The sequence below is a fragment of the Prosopis cineraria genome, unplaced genomic scaffold (genome assembly GCF_029017545.1).
Source record: "Prosopis cineraria cultivar Desert tree isolate PC_DT_omini unplaced genomic scaffold, ASM2901754v1 PC4, whole genome shotgun sequence".
Lineage (NCBI taxonomy): Eukaryota > Viridiplantae > Streptophyta > Magnoliopsida > Fabales > Fabaceae > Prosopis > Prosopis cineraria.
This window is the reverse complement of record NW_026555335.1, coordinates 14,053,488-14,067,765: the sequence shown is the minus strand read 5'-3', so window position 1 is coordinate 14,067,765 and position 14,278 is coordinate 14,053,488. Positions and strand designations below refer to the sequence as shown.

The following is a 14,278-nucleotide window of genomic DNA, read 5'->3' as shown; positions in this document are numbered from 1 at the left end:
TAGTCTAATATATAACATTAAGTATATAATTTTTTTTATAAAAATGTAAATGTCACTAATTTTAGATAAAATAACAATAAAATTCTTTTAAATTATATAAATGACATGTCATAATTTTGCTAAAATTTTTATGAATTTTTCTGTCATTAAAGAATTATTATAAATGATAAAATTACTCTTAATTGAAATATTAATTACCATTCACAAGTTTATTCTAAGATTTATAATTTTTTTTAAAATTATAAAAATTCAATAACAATTTATAAGTTTAAATTTAAAATATTGATATTCTTTAAATGTTACAAATATCAATTATTATTCACAAATTTTATTTTAAAATTTATAATTTTTTTAAAATTATAAGAATTTAACACAATTCACTTAAATTAAAAGTAATTTAATTATTTATATTAATTTTTAATGACAAAAAATGTTTAAACATTTTAAAAAATTATGATATTTTAAAAAATTAAAATGTCTTTTATATAATTTAAAAAAATTATTATCATTATCTCACATTTTTATTTTTTGGGATTTAATTGTAATTCTTCCCAGGAATATCCAACACAGAGCAAAAAAGCGGCGATCCAAATGTCGCAGGCCGCTGCCGAAGATGCTGGTGGTGTCAAGCCACCCGTCACGTTACTGTTATCTTTGAACCCAACGCGCATCCGAATTCCTCTGATGGTTCATTATAAATGGCTTCCATTGTAGTTTCGTTTGCGGCTTCATTTCTCGCTACTTCCTCTGCCTTTTCTTCTTCTTCATTGTTTCTCTCCTTTAGGCTCAGTTCTGCTTCTTCGTCGCGCCTTTGTTCCCCTGTTCGGCCTCTGTGTTATCCAACAAGGAGGTTCATGGCTCACACTTTCGTTCGTGCCAGTCTTGGCCTAACTCAGCCTTCCAATATCGAAACCCCCAAGGTCACATACAATCTCTCTGCTTTGTTGTTGTTAATGAGTTATTTTGTGGTTTTCTTTCTGCCCTTGTTTTGTATTGGCACTGACCTGGCGCATTGGCTTAGAAATTAGAATCCACGAGTGATCCTGATCTTACTGTATTTGGGGTTTCAGTGTTACACTCACTGTATCAGTCACTCCAATTCAATGGTAGTCCCGTTGACTGCATATGTGATTGACTGATTTGTTTTCTTCAATCTGTCAAAATTTTGTTTCGCATTGTCTGATGCGAAAGTTGTTGACCTGAGAATTTTTACTTTGTGGTTAACATTTCAATTTGAATATTTGTATACGTTTGAAGGTTATGGAGAAATGCCATCGTGTTGAGGTTGACTATTGTTCTTCATTAGAAATAAAATCAGGGAGATGTGCTCTTATTTCTGTTGTGATTTAATAGTGTAATTCTGAAGTTTTTTTTCTGCTTGTGAAATTCCTTGAAGATCTCTTTTACTGCTAAGGAGATTGATGTCACAGAATGGAAAGGGGACATACTTGCAGTAGGTGTTACGGAGAAAGACATGGTAAAAGATGAGAACGCAAAGTTCAAGAATCTGATTCTGAAGTGCCTTGACTCCAAGCTGGGTGGTTTATTGGCTGAAGCTTCTTCTGAGGAGGATTTTTCTGGAAAAGTTGGCCAATCAACAGTTCTTAGGGTACCGGGACTTGGATTCAAGAGGGTTGGCTTGATTGGACTTGGACAGTCAGCTTCAACTACATCTGCTTTTAAGAGTTTTGGTGAGGCTGTTACAACAGCTGCAAAGTCTGCTCAAGCAAATGATGTTGCCATTGTTCTTGCTTCATCTGAAGGACTTTCTACGGAATCAAAGCTTAAAACTGCTTCTGCAATAGCATGTGGTATTTGTTTTATATTTTGGTATATGTCTAATTGTAATTGTCTGGTTACCTATCAATGTTTGAGCTGTGATATATTTTAACTGTGACATGTATACTTGAACTTTGTTAGGGACTGCACTGGGAATACATGAAGATAACAGGTACAAGTCAGAATCCAAGAAAACAGCTCTTAGATCAGTTGACATTCTTGGTCTCGGAGCAGGACCTGAATTGGAAAAGAAACTTAAGTATGCTGAAGATGTTTCTGCTGGAATAATTTTTGGAAAGGAACTTGTAAACTCTCCAGCCAATGTGGTCACACCAGGTTTGTGTGTCTATTGTGTTTGGAAAAGATATATTGTCTTGAAATGTTACAATCTCTTTGCATTCATGTGCTTGGCTTATATGTTTATGATTTACTATTTGATTCTCAGAATTGATCTGACCTTTATGAATTATTTAACTCAGGGGTATTGGCAGAAGAAGCGTCGAAGATTGCTTCCACATATGGTGATGTTCTGACAGCTAAAATATTGAATGTTGAGCAATGCAAGGAATTGAAAATGGGATCTTTTCTCGGCGTTGCTGCAGCGTCAGCAAATCCTCCTCATTTTATCCATCTTTGTTATAAACCTCCCAGCGGACCTGTCAATGCCAAGTTGGCATTAGTTGGAAAAGGTTTGACATTTGACAGGTAATAAGAGCTTTTTAGAAAATGCATCTTTCTAATGTAGCCACATTTTAGAATGAGTGATGATTCCAAACTGAAGTTTCCCATATGCGCTTGTATTTCTTTTATGTAATTGGTGATGATATTATAACTTTTGTTATTGGTTGAAATGATACGACCTAAGACTGTCCTTTTTTTTTCTTTATGGTCAATATTGTTTGCCATGAGCTACAAAGTAGATTACTTTTTTTTTGGGTCTTTTTTCTATATACAAATTGCCTTTGTAGTTTCGATTTAATTTTTGTTTTTGTACACCATGACTACTTCAAAACTTTTTTATGGTAATTTATTTTTTACTTTGTAGTTTTGAACTTTGGATATAAAGGACATTTTGTATTATTATTATTTTTTTATAATGTATCTGCATGTAACCAGTGGTGGCTACAACATCAAAACTGGACCAGGCTGTTTAATTGAGCTCATGAAATTTGACATGGGCGGTTCAGCTGCAGTTTTAGGTGCTGCAAAAGCGCTTGGTCAAATCAAGCCTCTTGGAGTGGAGGTGAGCCATTGATCATTTTTCATGAGTCATAACTTTGTCCTTTGCATAGAATGACATGTACTAGTTGATTGATTAGGATGTAGTTTACCTTCTATCTTTCAATGTAAGCCTTTGGTTGTTAGGTAAGCAAGATGTGGCAAATAATGGTTTCAACTTTTTGGGGATAAAAGAAAAATTGTATCTAATTTTCAAATATTAAATTATCTATTGAATTTGGTTTCTGCATGTAGCATATTATATTGAAAGTTCAAAGTTTTGCATTTCAGGTTCATTTTATTGTTGCAGCTTGTGAGAATATGATAAGTGGAACAGGAATGCGACCTGGAGACATTGTCACAGCTTCAAATGGAAAGACTATAGAGGTGAATAGGCTTTTTTTTTTCTTTCAAATATTATATTGTTTCAATCTATAGGATGTGGCACATAGCAATAGGTGGGTCTTGATTAGTTTACGATGTTCATTTTGTTATAAGAAATATATAATACTTATTTAGATTTGTATAACAAGTCTTTAATTTGTATGACAGGTTTTGGGATGAAAACTCAAGTCTTATGATGTGGTTTTGTTTTACTTGGTTATTTACTTATGTTCATTGATGGATTTGTTGCTAAAAATAGTTCAGTTCAATTTATAGCTTTTATGGACACACCATTCAAAGAACTGCTCTACACTGAATATTTTATCGTTAAGAATAAATTTAAGATGTGCTTAGAATTTTGATTTCATTGGATCAGGGCATTGTTACTAGACTTTTTTTTTTTTTTTTAAGCTAGAATTGAAAGAGAGATGCATTAATTTATTTTCCTTTCGTTTTCCTTTCAACTTTTGGAATTATTTCAAGAACATCAGTCCTGCACAGCAGAGCTAATAATGTCTGAACCTAATGCATTGTCACAAAACTTACAAGTGGTTAGCTACTGAAGATCATTGAATTTGAATTTTGGCTTACTGAGAGCTACAAAATATGACATGTCTTACTCGACTTTTATGATTTTTTATTAGCATCTGAAGTTACATTTGGCATTGGCTTAAACCTCTTGTAGGTTAACAACACAGATGCTGAGGGTAGGCTTACCCTGGCAGATGCTCTGGTATATGCTTGTAACCAAGGTGTTGAAAAGGTACTTCAATTATTTATATGGCCATGCACACATTTCTAATATTCACATAATTCTTAACAGATCTGATTTCCTGCCTCTGATTAGTCTTACTTTTGTAGAATTTGATAATTTGATGAATATGTGGTGCGATTGTCAGTCTTCAAATGGAATTTGACTTGACTCTCGAGACGTGCATACACTGTTTTGATAAACATATGCTGATTTGGGAATATTTTTGTCGTATTGTTTACAAGCATATAGTGCCCCTATTAACATTTTTTTTAATTTCATTTAGAATAAGATTAAAACTTGTTAGATGTATAGTTTGTTATCTGAACCTTGCTAATATGTTTATTGACTATTCTACAGATAGTTGACCTGGCAACCTTAACTGGGGCCTGCATAGTTGCTCTTGGACCTTCAATTGCAGGTGAATATTAACTTGCTTGCATTACAGTATGTTTTAACTTTAATAACCATAGAGGGAAACTTATTTTGGAGAATCAGAGAAGGCCCAATATTTTGTTGGGTATGGGAGGTATTTTATGATTCTGGGGAAAGCATGAGCTGGGCCATGTTTGTTACTCCATGTCAGGGATAGAAGGAGAAAATAAAATAAAAAACAGGTAGGAAATTCGTTCATGCCCATATTTAAAAAAAAAAAAAAGTGTAATAGAAAAAAGGCACTGTTAAATAATGATAACAAGGGAATAACAGATATCACAAAAAGTTTAACTTCCCATTTCTCTCTTGCCCTATCCTTAGACGCAGTCATACCAAACATGGCCCTAATGACTGAGAATGGTAGGATCTAAAAGAGCTATAACTGTTACAGGGGTCTTTGGTGGCTGTTCCCTTACTGCACTTGGCATTCTCCTGAGCTGAACTCTTACAATGATTCACTTTATTATTAATTGTGTGTTAATGAGAACTATTGATTTGTAGGCGTGTTTACACCCAGTGATGACCTGGCAAAAGAAGTATTGGAAGCTGCCGAGGCAGGCGGAGAAAAGCTATGGAGGATGCCAATGGAGGAAAGTTACTGGGAATCAATGAAATCAGGAGTGGCTGATATGGTGAACACTGGTGCTAGACAAGGCGGCGCTATAACTGCTGCTCTATTTTTGAAACAGGTTTTTTTCTGTGGTCATTCAACTCATGTTATTTCTCTTATTTCTCTTTAACCTTTTGAGCCCACGCTGCCAAGGATTCGTCCATGGTAAGTTCCGTGTGTATGTTTTCATCTTTATCTTGACATTCAAGATGTCTCTGGCGGTATATTTGACTTACATTAGGTTTCATATTTTGTTATTTTCTTCTATTATATTTTGTTTGTTTTGAGGCCTCTAGGCAATTTTTAACTTCTGCTTGTATATTTTTGCAATACAACTTCCCATGATAGACTTGTGGTTTGATACTAGCACACTTGTTAGGACCCAAAAAAAAAAAAAAAAAAGCTGCTTTGGCAGCCTATGCTTCTTTATGCAATGTTTGGTACGGAGAAAAGCATTTTTTAGAAAGGAAATGTGAAATGCACCTATCCTATTCTTTTTTAAATACATTTTCACGTAGCTAACATTGCCTTACTGTGTCATTTTCTTGCTTCTTCTATTAATAGTTTTGGTACATGTGCGGTGATCCTCTGTAATAATGTAGGTATGCATCTCGGAGAGAGAACATGCACTTCCTTGTTTCCTCTTTATATCTTTTCACGTATACTATTGGTAGTAGATAAAGCCGCAATGCAATACATGTAGCCGGTCCAAAAACCCTGTTACATTTGTAGATGTAGGATTGCTGAGAAAACTCTGGTTTTGCAGTTTGTTGATGAGAAGGTTCAATGGTTACACATTGACTTGGCTGGTCCAGTGTGGAGTGACAATAAGAAGTCTGCAACGGGATTCGGCGTTGCCACGTTGGTGGAATGGGTTTTGAAACACTCCTCTTAGATAGATGTAAGCTGAGGTTTCTGGTTTTGAAAGAAAGAAATATGATTGAAAAATGCCATATTAAGAGATTTCTGGTTCAATGGCGGTGGCTTTGTTCTATGATAGTATGATTAAATAAATCATCATTAGTAAGTGGTGAGCTGAGTGGCTTGGTTTTTCAAAGCTTGTCTTCAATGTTAATCATACTTGTTGATCTTTAGCTGAAAGAGTAGTTTGCCTCTCTTGATGTTAATTGTGCATATCACTGTTGCACTTTGCTGCTAAGGTTTGAATACATATCATTAATACAACAACAACAAGCCTTTATCCCACTAGGTGGGGTCGGCTACATGGATTGCAAGACGCCATTGTGCTCTATCATTTATTAAGCTTTTAGAAATATTTGAATACATATCATTAATGATAGGGAAAAATGTAAAAGAAATAAGTATACAACAACAACAACAAGCTTTTATCTCACCAGGTAGGGTCGGTTATATGGATTGCAAGATGCTATTGTGCTCTATCATTTACCAAGCTTTTAGGAATCTTATTAATTAAGAGATCGCGTTCAACAACTTTCAAGAGTGTTCTCTTAGGCCTTTCCCTACTTCTCTTAACAAGGCTCAAAGTTATATGTTTCACTCTTCTCACTAGTGCCTCCCGCGGTCTTTTTTGTATATGTTCAAACCATCTCAAATGATTTTCTACCTTTTTTTCTTCAATAGGTGCTAGCCTCACTTTTTCACGTACGTGCTCATTTCGAATTTTATCTTTACGTGTATGTCTGCACATCCATCGTAACATTATCATCTCTGCTATTTCAACTTTATGCTCTTGCTATCCCGTTAGAACCCAGCATTTACTACTATATAACATAGCCGGTCTGAATAGCAGTACGATAAAATTTTCCTTTAAGCTTATTAGGCACTTTACGATTACAAATAACTCATTTAGTTTTTCTTTAATTAAACCACCCAGCTTGAATCCTATGTGAAATATTTTCACTGATTTTGTCATTATTTTAAATAATGACTCTTAAATATCTAAATTTTTTTACTTAAGGTATAACTTGATCTCTTAATTTCTCTTTCAAATTATTGTTGACTAGTTTCTTATCAAATTTACAATATATATATTCTGTATTATTCTTTCTCAGACGAAAACCTTTCAACTCCAATGTCCTCCTCCATAACTTAAGTTTACAATTAATTTCTTCTCTTGTCTTTGCTATAAGAATTATATCATTCGTGAATAGCATACATTTGAGAATTTTTTCTTGAATATGTTCCGTCAAAACATTTAGGATTAAGATAAACAGATAAGGATTTAAAGATGATCCTTGATATAGTCCAATCTTTATAGAAAAGTTTTTTATTTGATCACTAGACGTTCTTATGTTAATTCTTACCCCCTCATACATATTTTGTATAACTTTAATATAAGTAATTCGTACTCTCTTCTTTTTCAAGACTTTTCAAAACACTTCTTTTGGTATACAGTCATAAGCACTTTTTTAAGAATTTTCCAAAGCTTTTCGAGGCTTTTCCCTTCTTTTCCATCAAAAGAAATAAGTATATTACAAAGTATATTACAAAAAGTATATTATAGAACTCAAAGATTGGGAGAGGTTCACTTGTTGCCTATTATATCTTGGGGGAGATAATATTTGCTGTCTTTATGCTATTAAAAAAAACTCAAAAAGATTAAAACTAAGAAAGAAAGCAAGAGGAGGGATGATGCAAAACTAAGGGAATAAACGCCTGCAGTTAGTTATTTAATTATTATTTATTTTCTTATGAATCCTGTGGCTAATGCTTAAAATGTATATTTTGTGAGTTATAATTTATTATTTAGGTTGAATTAACATGAACGGGAAGTAATTCATGAATAAATTAAATATACTGAAAGTAATAGAGGAAATAGAATGAGTTAGCTTGATAAGTTTAATTCCTTTAAATGACTCTACATTATACTTCATATAATTATTATTTGAGGGCTAAACTATGTAAAAAATTTTAAATTTGGAAGTTGTATATGACCTTTCTAATTTTTACAAGTTTAAAATTGATCCTCCGAGAGTGTAACTTCTAATTTTGTTTTTCAAAATTTCATATTGTTAATTATATTTTTTTCATAAGGGTTAAAATCTCGTTTAACTAAAAAAATATTATTAAATAAAATATTATACTATAGAATTATGAAAAATTAATTTCTTATATTTTTGAATAGTTGAGATATTGATAGTAAAAAAAATGTTATTATGATCATATAAAATTTTAAATATTTTAATCATGCATTACATTAATCTAACATGAAATTATAAATAAAAATTTATCCTTTAAAATAATAAAACTATGCATCACTGATAATTAAAAAAATCAATAAAATTAATATAATTGTAAATATTTAAAATTTTATATAGTGATAATAACATCTTTTTTGTTATTAATGCCTTAACTATCTAAAAACTATAAAAAATTGATTATAAATAGTTTTATAATATAATATTTTTGTTTAACAATATTTTTTATTTAAATAACATTTTAACCCTTATAAAAAAATAATATAATCAACCTGGGTGTTTTGAAAAATAAAATTAAAGATTAAGGAGATTTATTTTAAACTTCTAAAAGTGAAGGGATTACATGTAATTATTTCAAAATTTAAGGGAGTTTTATACATTTTAACCTTACTTGGATGAATAACAATTTAATTTTGTAAAAACTTCATGATAAATAATTCTATTTAACTCCCATTAAAATAACAAGTTTAACTAAAAAAATTAAATGCCACACAGAAAATAAGGGTATTTTGCAATTATGTTATGGATTATGTATATGATTTATAGGAAAAACATAATTTTTAATCCTTGTACTTTGTTGATATTTTGTTATAGGTTCTAACACTTTTTTTCAATATTTTGTATCTCTACACTTTTATTTTTCGGTGTTTTACATTCATTTAAGATCCCTGCACTTTGTTCATTTTGTTTATTTAGGAACCTAAAACACTAGAATGAAAATGTAGGGACCTATAACACAAAAAAAAGTACAGGAATCTATAGCAAATACGAGCAAAGTATAGGGATCAAAAAGTAAAGTGTAGGGATCAAAAGTTATATTTTTTTATTTATAAATCATGAATGATATGATTATTTTTCATGCCTCATGTAATTTGCGAAACCTATAGTTACCATTGGGAATCAAAACCATATTTACCCTTGAAAGAAAATATGAGAGTCATAAAAATCAAATCGACACCAAATATGCCAAAATTCTATTAATGTAATTAAATATAATTAAAAATTGAGTTAATATACAATTTAAATCTTAAATTATAAATTTAGGGACGATTTGAATCCTACACTTTTAAAAAGTACATTTTGAACATTAAATAATTAAGTTGAAACAATTTCATCCCTATTGTTAAAAGTTTAAACAAACAGTTGTCAAATTGAAGCTCAATGTGCAACTTTCATTACATCAATGTAGGAGATAGACAGAGAGTAAAATTTAGTAAAAATCGTATATTAGACTACACTTTTAAAAAAACTAATGAACACTTGTTGAAATTTAATAATAGAGGCAAAATTACCTCAACTTTAATTATTTAAAATTTAAAATATACCTTTTCAAAGTTTAGAATTAAAATTAATTTTAAATATATAGTTTTGGAGTTTAAATCACATATTAACTTTTAAAAAATAATTGATTTCATATGAAAGCTCTAATATATACTTTTTTACTAATTTTGAAGTCAATCTTGCAATTTACAACGTGACATGACCTTCATAACCGTTAAAACTGTTAACTCGAATCTTTACCTCTCATCGCCGAGATTCATGAATCGGACGGCGAAGAAAACACCAATTAGCCAGGCAAATGTCTCGCAAATCCTCACACTTGTGTCCCTGTGGCGATTTCTTGTCCAAAATGCTTTTCCGTTACGAAACGAACCAGAGAGTCACAAGTTCGAAGACTCAGAGAGAGACAGAGAGGCACACGTCACAATTCACAACACCACACAACGTTCAGAGTCGGAGCAAGAGAATTAGAGAGTGAAGAAGATCGGAATTTAACTTCCAAGAAATGGCGAGAGGGCCTCTCGCTCGTCATCAATGGATCCCTCTGTGCATTTTGCTCCTTCTCCATCACGTCAATTGCTTTTACCTCCCTGGAGTTACACCTCAAGATTTCCAGAAGGTGATTCCAATTTATTCGTCTTCTGATGAATCTTTATTTCTTATTAGCTTTACGTCAATTTGCGATGCATGTTTGTCATTATTGTTTTTCCTTGGGCGAGGGGTAATGATTTTTGTTTTTCAATAAAATAGAAACTTGTTGGTTTAAATGCAAGTTCAACACACTTCTTGATGTAAAACACACACACTCACATTGATTTGAACAGAATAGGATGAGGAAGAAGAAACAGAATCAGAGAGTGAGAGGTGAAGGGGGAGCAAAAACAGAGGGGAGAGATGACAGAAAATAGAGAAAGCAGGGGAAGTGAAGAGGAACGCAGAACTGATAGATAGGGGAATAGAAGGGGAGAGACGCAAGGCTGAGAAACATTCACAAAATTCAGCAATTCATTCCAACTCTAAGAACTTCCTTACATGTGCTGCATGGTCACTTTTTATAGAAGTCACAATTAAGGTTTCAAGAAGGAAACATAAAATGAAATAAAATATAAGCTTGAGGTTTCCTTCCCTATAAGGAAAGCTCAACTTGCAGATTTAAAATTTATAAAGAGTAAAAAAAATAAAAGCAGGTCAGGTTTTCTTCCTTAGAAGAAAACTTATAAAATACTAAATAATGCAAAAACAATTATTTCTTTTTAAAATGACATTTGCCATATTTTCTATCACATCTAAGTTCTGACAATGATAGAAGTTTCAAATTTAATAAACAAAGGAGTATCCATGATTATTTATTGATCTAAAAGACAAAGAATGATGTCTAAATTATGTCCTTTAGATGAAATATTTTCGTTTCTGCTTTAATCAGATAATAACTCTTATCAGTATAAATGTTTATGGAATTATCAACTTGGCAACTCTTAATCTCATAAACTAAAATTTTAGCTCAAATCTAAGAAAAACTTGAGACTCCACCTGTAAATGGAAATAAATAACAACAGAAGTGGGAGGGAAGTTTCGACCTATGGAGTAAAGTAAATCCAAAGACTTCTCTTTTAGAAAAGACATATGGGTTCCAAGAGATTTGTTTGGTAAAAAAAAAAATAAAAAGAAAAGTATGAGAAGAGAAAGAAAAGGACGACTGTGAGAGATAAAAACTGAGGAGATTAATTTACATTCCTGTGCGTATGACATATATTTTCTTTGATTATCAACAACGTGACGAGAGATTCTCATAGTATGTCCATGGCTGTTCTACAGTGATTCTGCTTCTGTCAAGAGTAGAATTGTATATCTGTTTTCTATTTTTTTAATAAATGCTTGATTGTTGTCAACTACGCTAGATGAATCAGTCTCTGTCACCACCTAAATTTGGCACCCCCAACAATTCCTTAGGCCTTAGGCTGGCACAATTGATAGCTTCATCTGATTCGGTGTCCATTCACGAACAGGTGATAGGCCAAAAAGAATACGACATCTTTTTCTAATCATAATCCTAATAGTTTTGATTATTTTCATTGGTCGCAGGGAGATGTGTTGATGGTGAAAGTGAACAAGTTGACATCCACAAAAACACAGCTTCCTTATTCCCACTATTCACTGCCTTATTGTCGCCCAGATCACATTGTTGACAGTGCAGAGAATCTAGGAGAAGTTCTTCGGGGTGACCGCATTGAAAACTCGCCCTATGTGGTGAGTTAAATTGTGTGGAATGGTTCCGTGATTCTTCCTCTGGTTCAATCACTTTAATTTATTGAACAATTTGAATTTCCCAGTTTAAAATGAGAGAGCCACAGATGTGCAATGTTGTTTGTCGTCTAACTCTTAATGCAAAAACTGCCAAAGAGTTCAAGCAAAAGATAGATGATGAATATCGGGTGAATATGTGAGTCATTAATGACTTCAAAGTTCAAATTTATACTGCTCTAAAGCTGCTATGTATTTGTGACCATTTTTTTTAATCCCTTTCTTGCATTGTTGCAGGATTCTTGATAACCTTCCTTTAGTTGTTCCTCTTCGAAGGGCCGATCATGATGAATCTTCCATAGTTTATCTGCATGGCTTTCTTGTTGGCCTTAAAGGACAGTATGCTGGAGTAAGTACCAGCTGAATAACTTTCTCTTGTTCATTGGCTTGAATCTATTTTGATCTCTTGAATGTGCACAACTGTATACACAGATGAAGGAAGAGAAGTATTTTATCCACAACCACTTATCGTTTGTGGTGAAATATCATAGAGATCCCTTGACCGAGTTGTCAAGGATTGTAGGCTTTGAGGTTAAACCTTTCAGGTTGTATTATAATTCTTTTCCACATGATTGCATATTAGTCTAGTGAATGGCTGGCTGCACTTGCAATATAATTTCTGTGAATACAGTGTAAAGCATCAGTATGAAGGTGAATGGAATGAGAATATCCGCTTAACTACTTGTGATCCCCATGCAAAAAGGGCAGTCACCAATTCCGAAGCTCCTCAAGAGATTGAAGACAAGAAGGAAATTATTCTAACGTATGATGTTGAATTCCAGGTTACTTACCACAACTTTTAAGTAACTGTATTACTTCTCATTGCTACTGAGGATTCGGTTTTGATTTGATCTTGGTTTCATTTAACTATGTGAAGAGTTTTTACCTTGTAGGAGAGTGATATAAAGTGGGCTTCTCGCTGGGATACCTATCTCCTAATGGCTGATGATCAGATTCACTGGTTTTCCATTATTAATTCTTCACTGATTGTAATTTTCTTGTCGGGCATGGTGGCTATGATAATGTTGCGAACACTTTACCGTGATATCTCTAACTATAACCAATTAGAGACACAAGAAGAAGCTCAAGAAGAGACAGGATGGAAACTTGTGCACGGGGACGTTTTCAGGCCTCCATCCAAATCTGACTTACTGTGTGTATATGTTGGAACAGGTGTCCAGTGTTTTGGCATGGTTCTTGTCACTATGATTTTTGCTGCCCTTGGATTTCTCTCCCCCTCAAACAGAGGAGGGTTGATGACGGCCATGCTCGTGCTCTGGGTCTCCATGGGATCATTCGCTGGATACTCATCAGCATGTTTCTATAAGATGTTCAAGGGCACAGATTGGAGAAAGATCACTCTGAAAACAGCCTTCATGTTTCCTGCTATTGTCTTTGTGATATTCTCTGTGTTAAATGCTCTTATTTGGGGCGAGAAGTCTTCTGGGGCTGTCCCTTTCGGAACAATGTTTGCTCTGGTTCTGCTATGGTTTGGCATCTCATTCCCACTTGTCTTCATTGGTGGTTATGTGGGTTTCAGAAAGCAAGTTTCCGAGGATCCAGTAAAGACAAATAAGATACCTAGGCAGATCCCAGAGCAGACCTGGTACATGAACCCTGTGCTGTCTATTCTAGTAGGAGGAATACTCCCATTTGGTGCTGTCTTCATAGAGCTATTCTTCATTCTCACATCAATCTGGTTACATCAATTTTACTACATATTTAGTTTCCTCTTCATTGTGTTCCTCATACTGCTGGTCACTTGTGCTGAGATAACAGTAGTTCTCTGCTACTTCCAGTTGTGCAGTGAGGACTATCGCTGGTGGTGGAGATCTTATCTGACTTCAGGTTCATCATCACTTTACCTTTTCCTTTATGCTGCTTTTTACTTCTTCACAAAGCTTGAGATCACAAAGCCAGTGTCTGGGATTCTGTACTTTGGATATATGCTGATTCTTTCATATGCTTTCTTTGTGCTGACTGGCACAATTGGGTTCTATGCATGTTTCTATTTCATAAGGCTCATCTATTCATCAGTCAAAGTTGACTAGTTCTTGCCACGTGGAGCAAATGTATGGATGGTCAAATCACCTCTTGAAGCGTTAATGCATTTTTAGTTAGAACGGAGAGTTGTGGCTCTCCATTGGTTCCAATTTTAAGCTTAGGCGGAAATTCTTGTTAGTCTCTACAATATTAGTTTGTTCTGCGTATACGATTTTTGTTCAAATATCTCTGTTATCTTAGTGTTTTTTTTTTTTTTTTTGGTGTTTCTCCTTCTTGTAAGCATGTTGAGCTCATGTTTTATCTTCGAGACTTGGATCGTTCAAATCAAAATTGGGT

General features: G+C 33.4%; 2 protein-coding genes across 5 annotated transcripts; both read left to right on the top strand.

Moving 5' to 3' along the window:
• The first annotated feature begins 587 nt into the window (after positions 1–587).
• LOC129309836 (leucine aminopeptidase 1-like) lies at positions 588–6,311 on the top strand. The gene is made up of 10 exons (XM_054951569.1): positions 588–920; positions 1,397–1,811; positions 1,921–2,115; positions 2,259–2,484; positions 2,896–3,022; positions 3,289–3,384; positions 4,067–4,144; positions 4,493–4,553; positions 5,069–5,256; positions 5,944–6,311. The coding sequence occupies exons 1-10, from the start codon at positions 699–701 to the stop codon at positions 6,070–6,072; spliced, it is 1,737 nt and encodes a 578-aa protein (XP_054807544.1). The 5' UTR covers positions 588–698; the 3' UTR covers positions 6,073–6,311.
• Positions 6,312–9,994: 3,683 nt separating this feature from the next.
• Positions 9,995–14,195, top strand: LOC129308239 (transmembrane 9 superfamily member 10-like). 4 transcript variants are annotated; one of them, XM_054949299.1, is made up of 8 exons: positions 9,995–10,256; positions 11,720–11,884; positions 11,968–12,077; positions 12,176–12,287; positions 12,371–12,483; positions 12,570–12,720; positions 12,832–13,786; positions 13,959–14,195. In XM_054949299.1, the coding sequence occupies exons 1-8, from the start codon at positions 10,143–10,145 to the stop codon at positions 14,042–14,044; spliced, it is 1,806 nt and encodes a 601-aa protein (XP_054805274.1). In that variant the 5' UTR covers positions 9,995–10,142; the 3' UTR covers positions 14,045–14,195. The 4 variants fall into 4 exon arrangements, with proteins under 4 accessions (XP_054805274.1, XP_054805272.1, XP_054805273.1 ...); XM_054949297.1 differs by having other exon boundaries at positions 9,996–10,256; positions 12,832–14,195; XM_054949298.1 differs by lacking the exon at positions 9,995–10,256 and adding an exon at positions 11,290–11,643 and having other exon boundaries at positions 12,832–14,195.
• The last annotated feature ends 83 nt before the right edge of the window (positions 14,196–14,278 follow it).

Bases quoted from the DNA above. Each gene is read 5' to 3' on its own strand.
- LOC129309836 (XM_054951569.1), top strand. From the start codon at position 699: ATGGCTTCCATTGTAGTTTCGTTTGCGGCTTCATTTCTCGCTACTTCC. The intron at 4,145-4,492 runs GTACTTCAATTA...ACTATTCTACAG, and splicing joins GTAACCAAGGTGTTGAAAAG to ATAGTTGACCTGGCAACCTT. The intron at 5,257-5,943 runs GTTTTTTTCTGT...CTGGTTTTGCAG, and splicing joins CTGCTCTATTTTTGAAACAG to TTTGTTGATGAGAAGGTTCA.
- LOC129308239 (XM_054949297.1), top strand. From the start codon at position 10,143: ATGGCGAGAGGGCCTCTCGCTCGTCATCAATGGATCCCTCTGTGCATT. The intron at 12,078-12,175 runs GTGAGTCATTAA...GCATTGTTGCAG, and splicing joins GATGAATATCGGGTGAATAT to GATTCTTGATAACCTTCCTT. The intron at 12,721-12,831 runs GTTACTTACCAC...TTTACCTTGTAG, and splicing joins CGTATGATGTTGAATTCCAG to GAGAGTGATATAAAGTGGGC.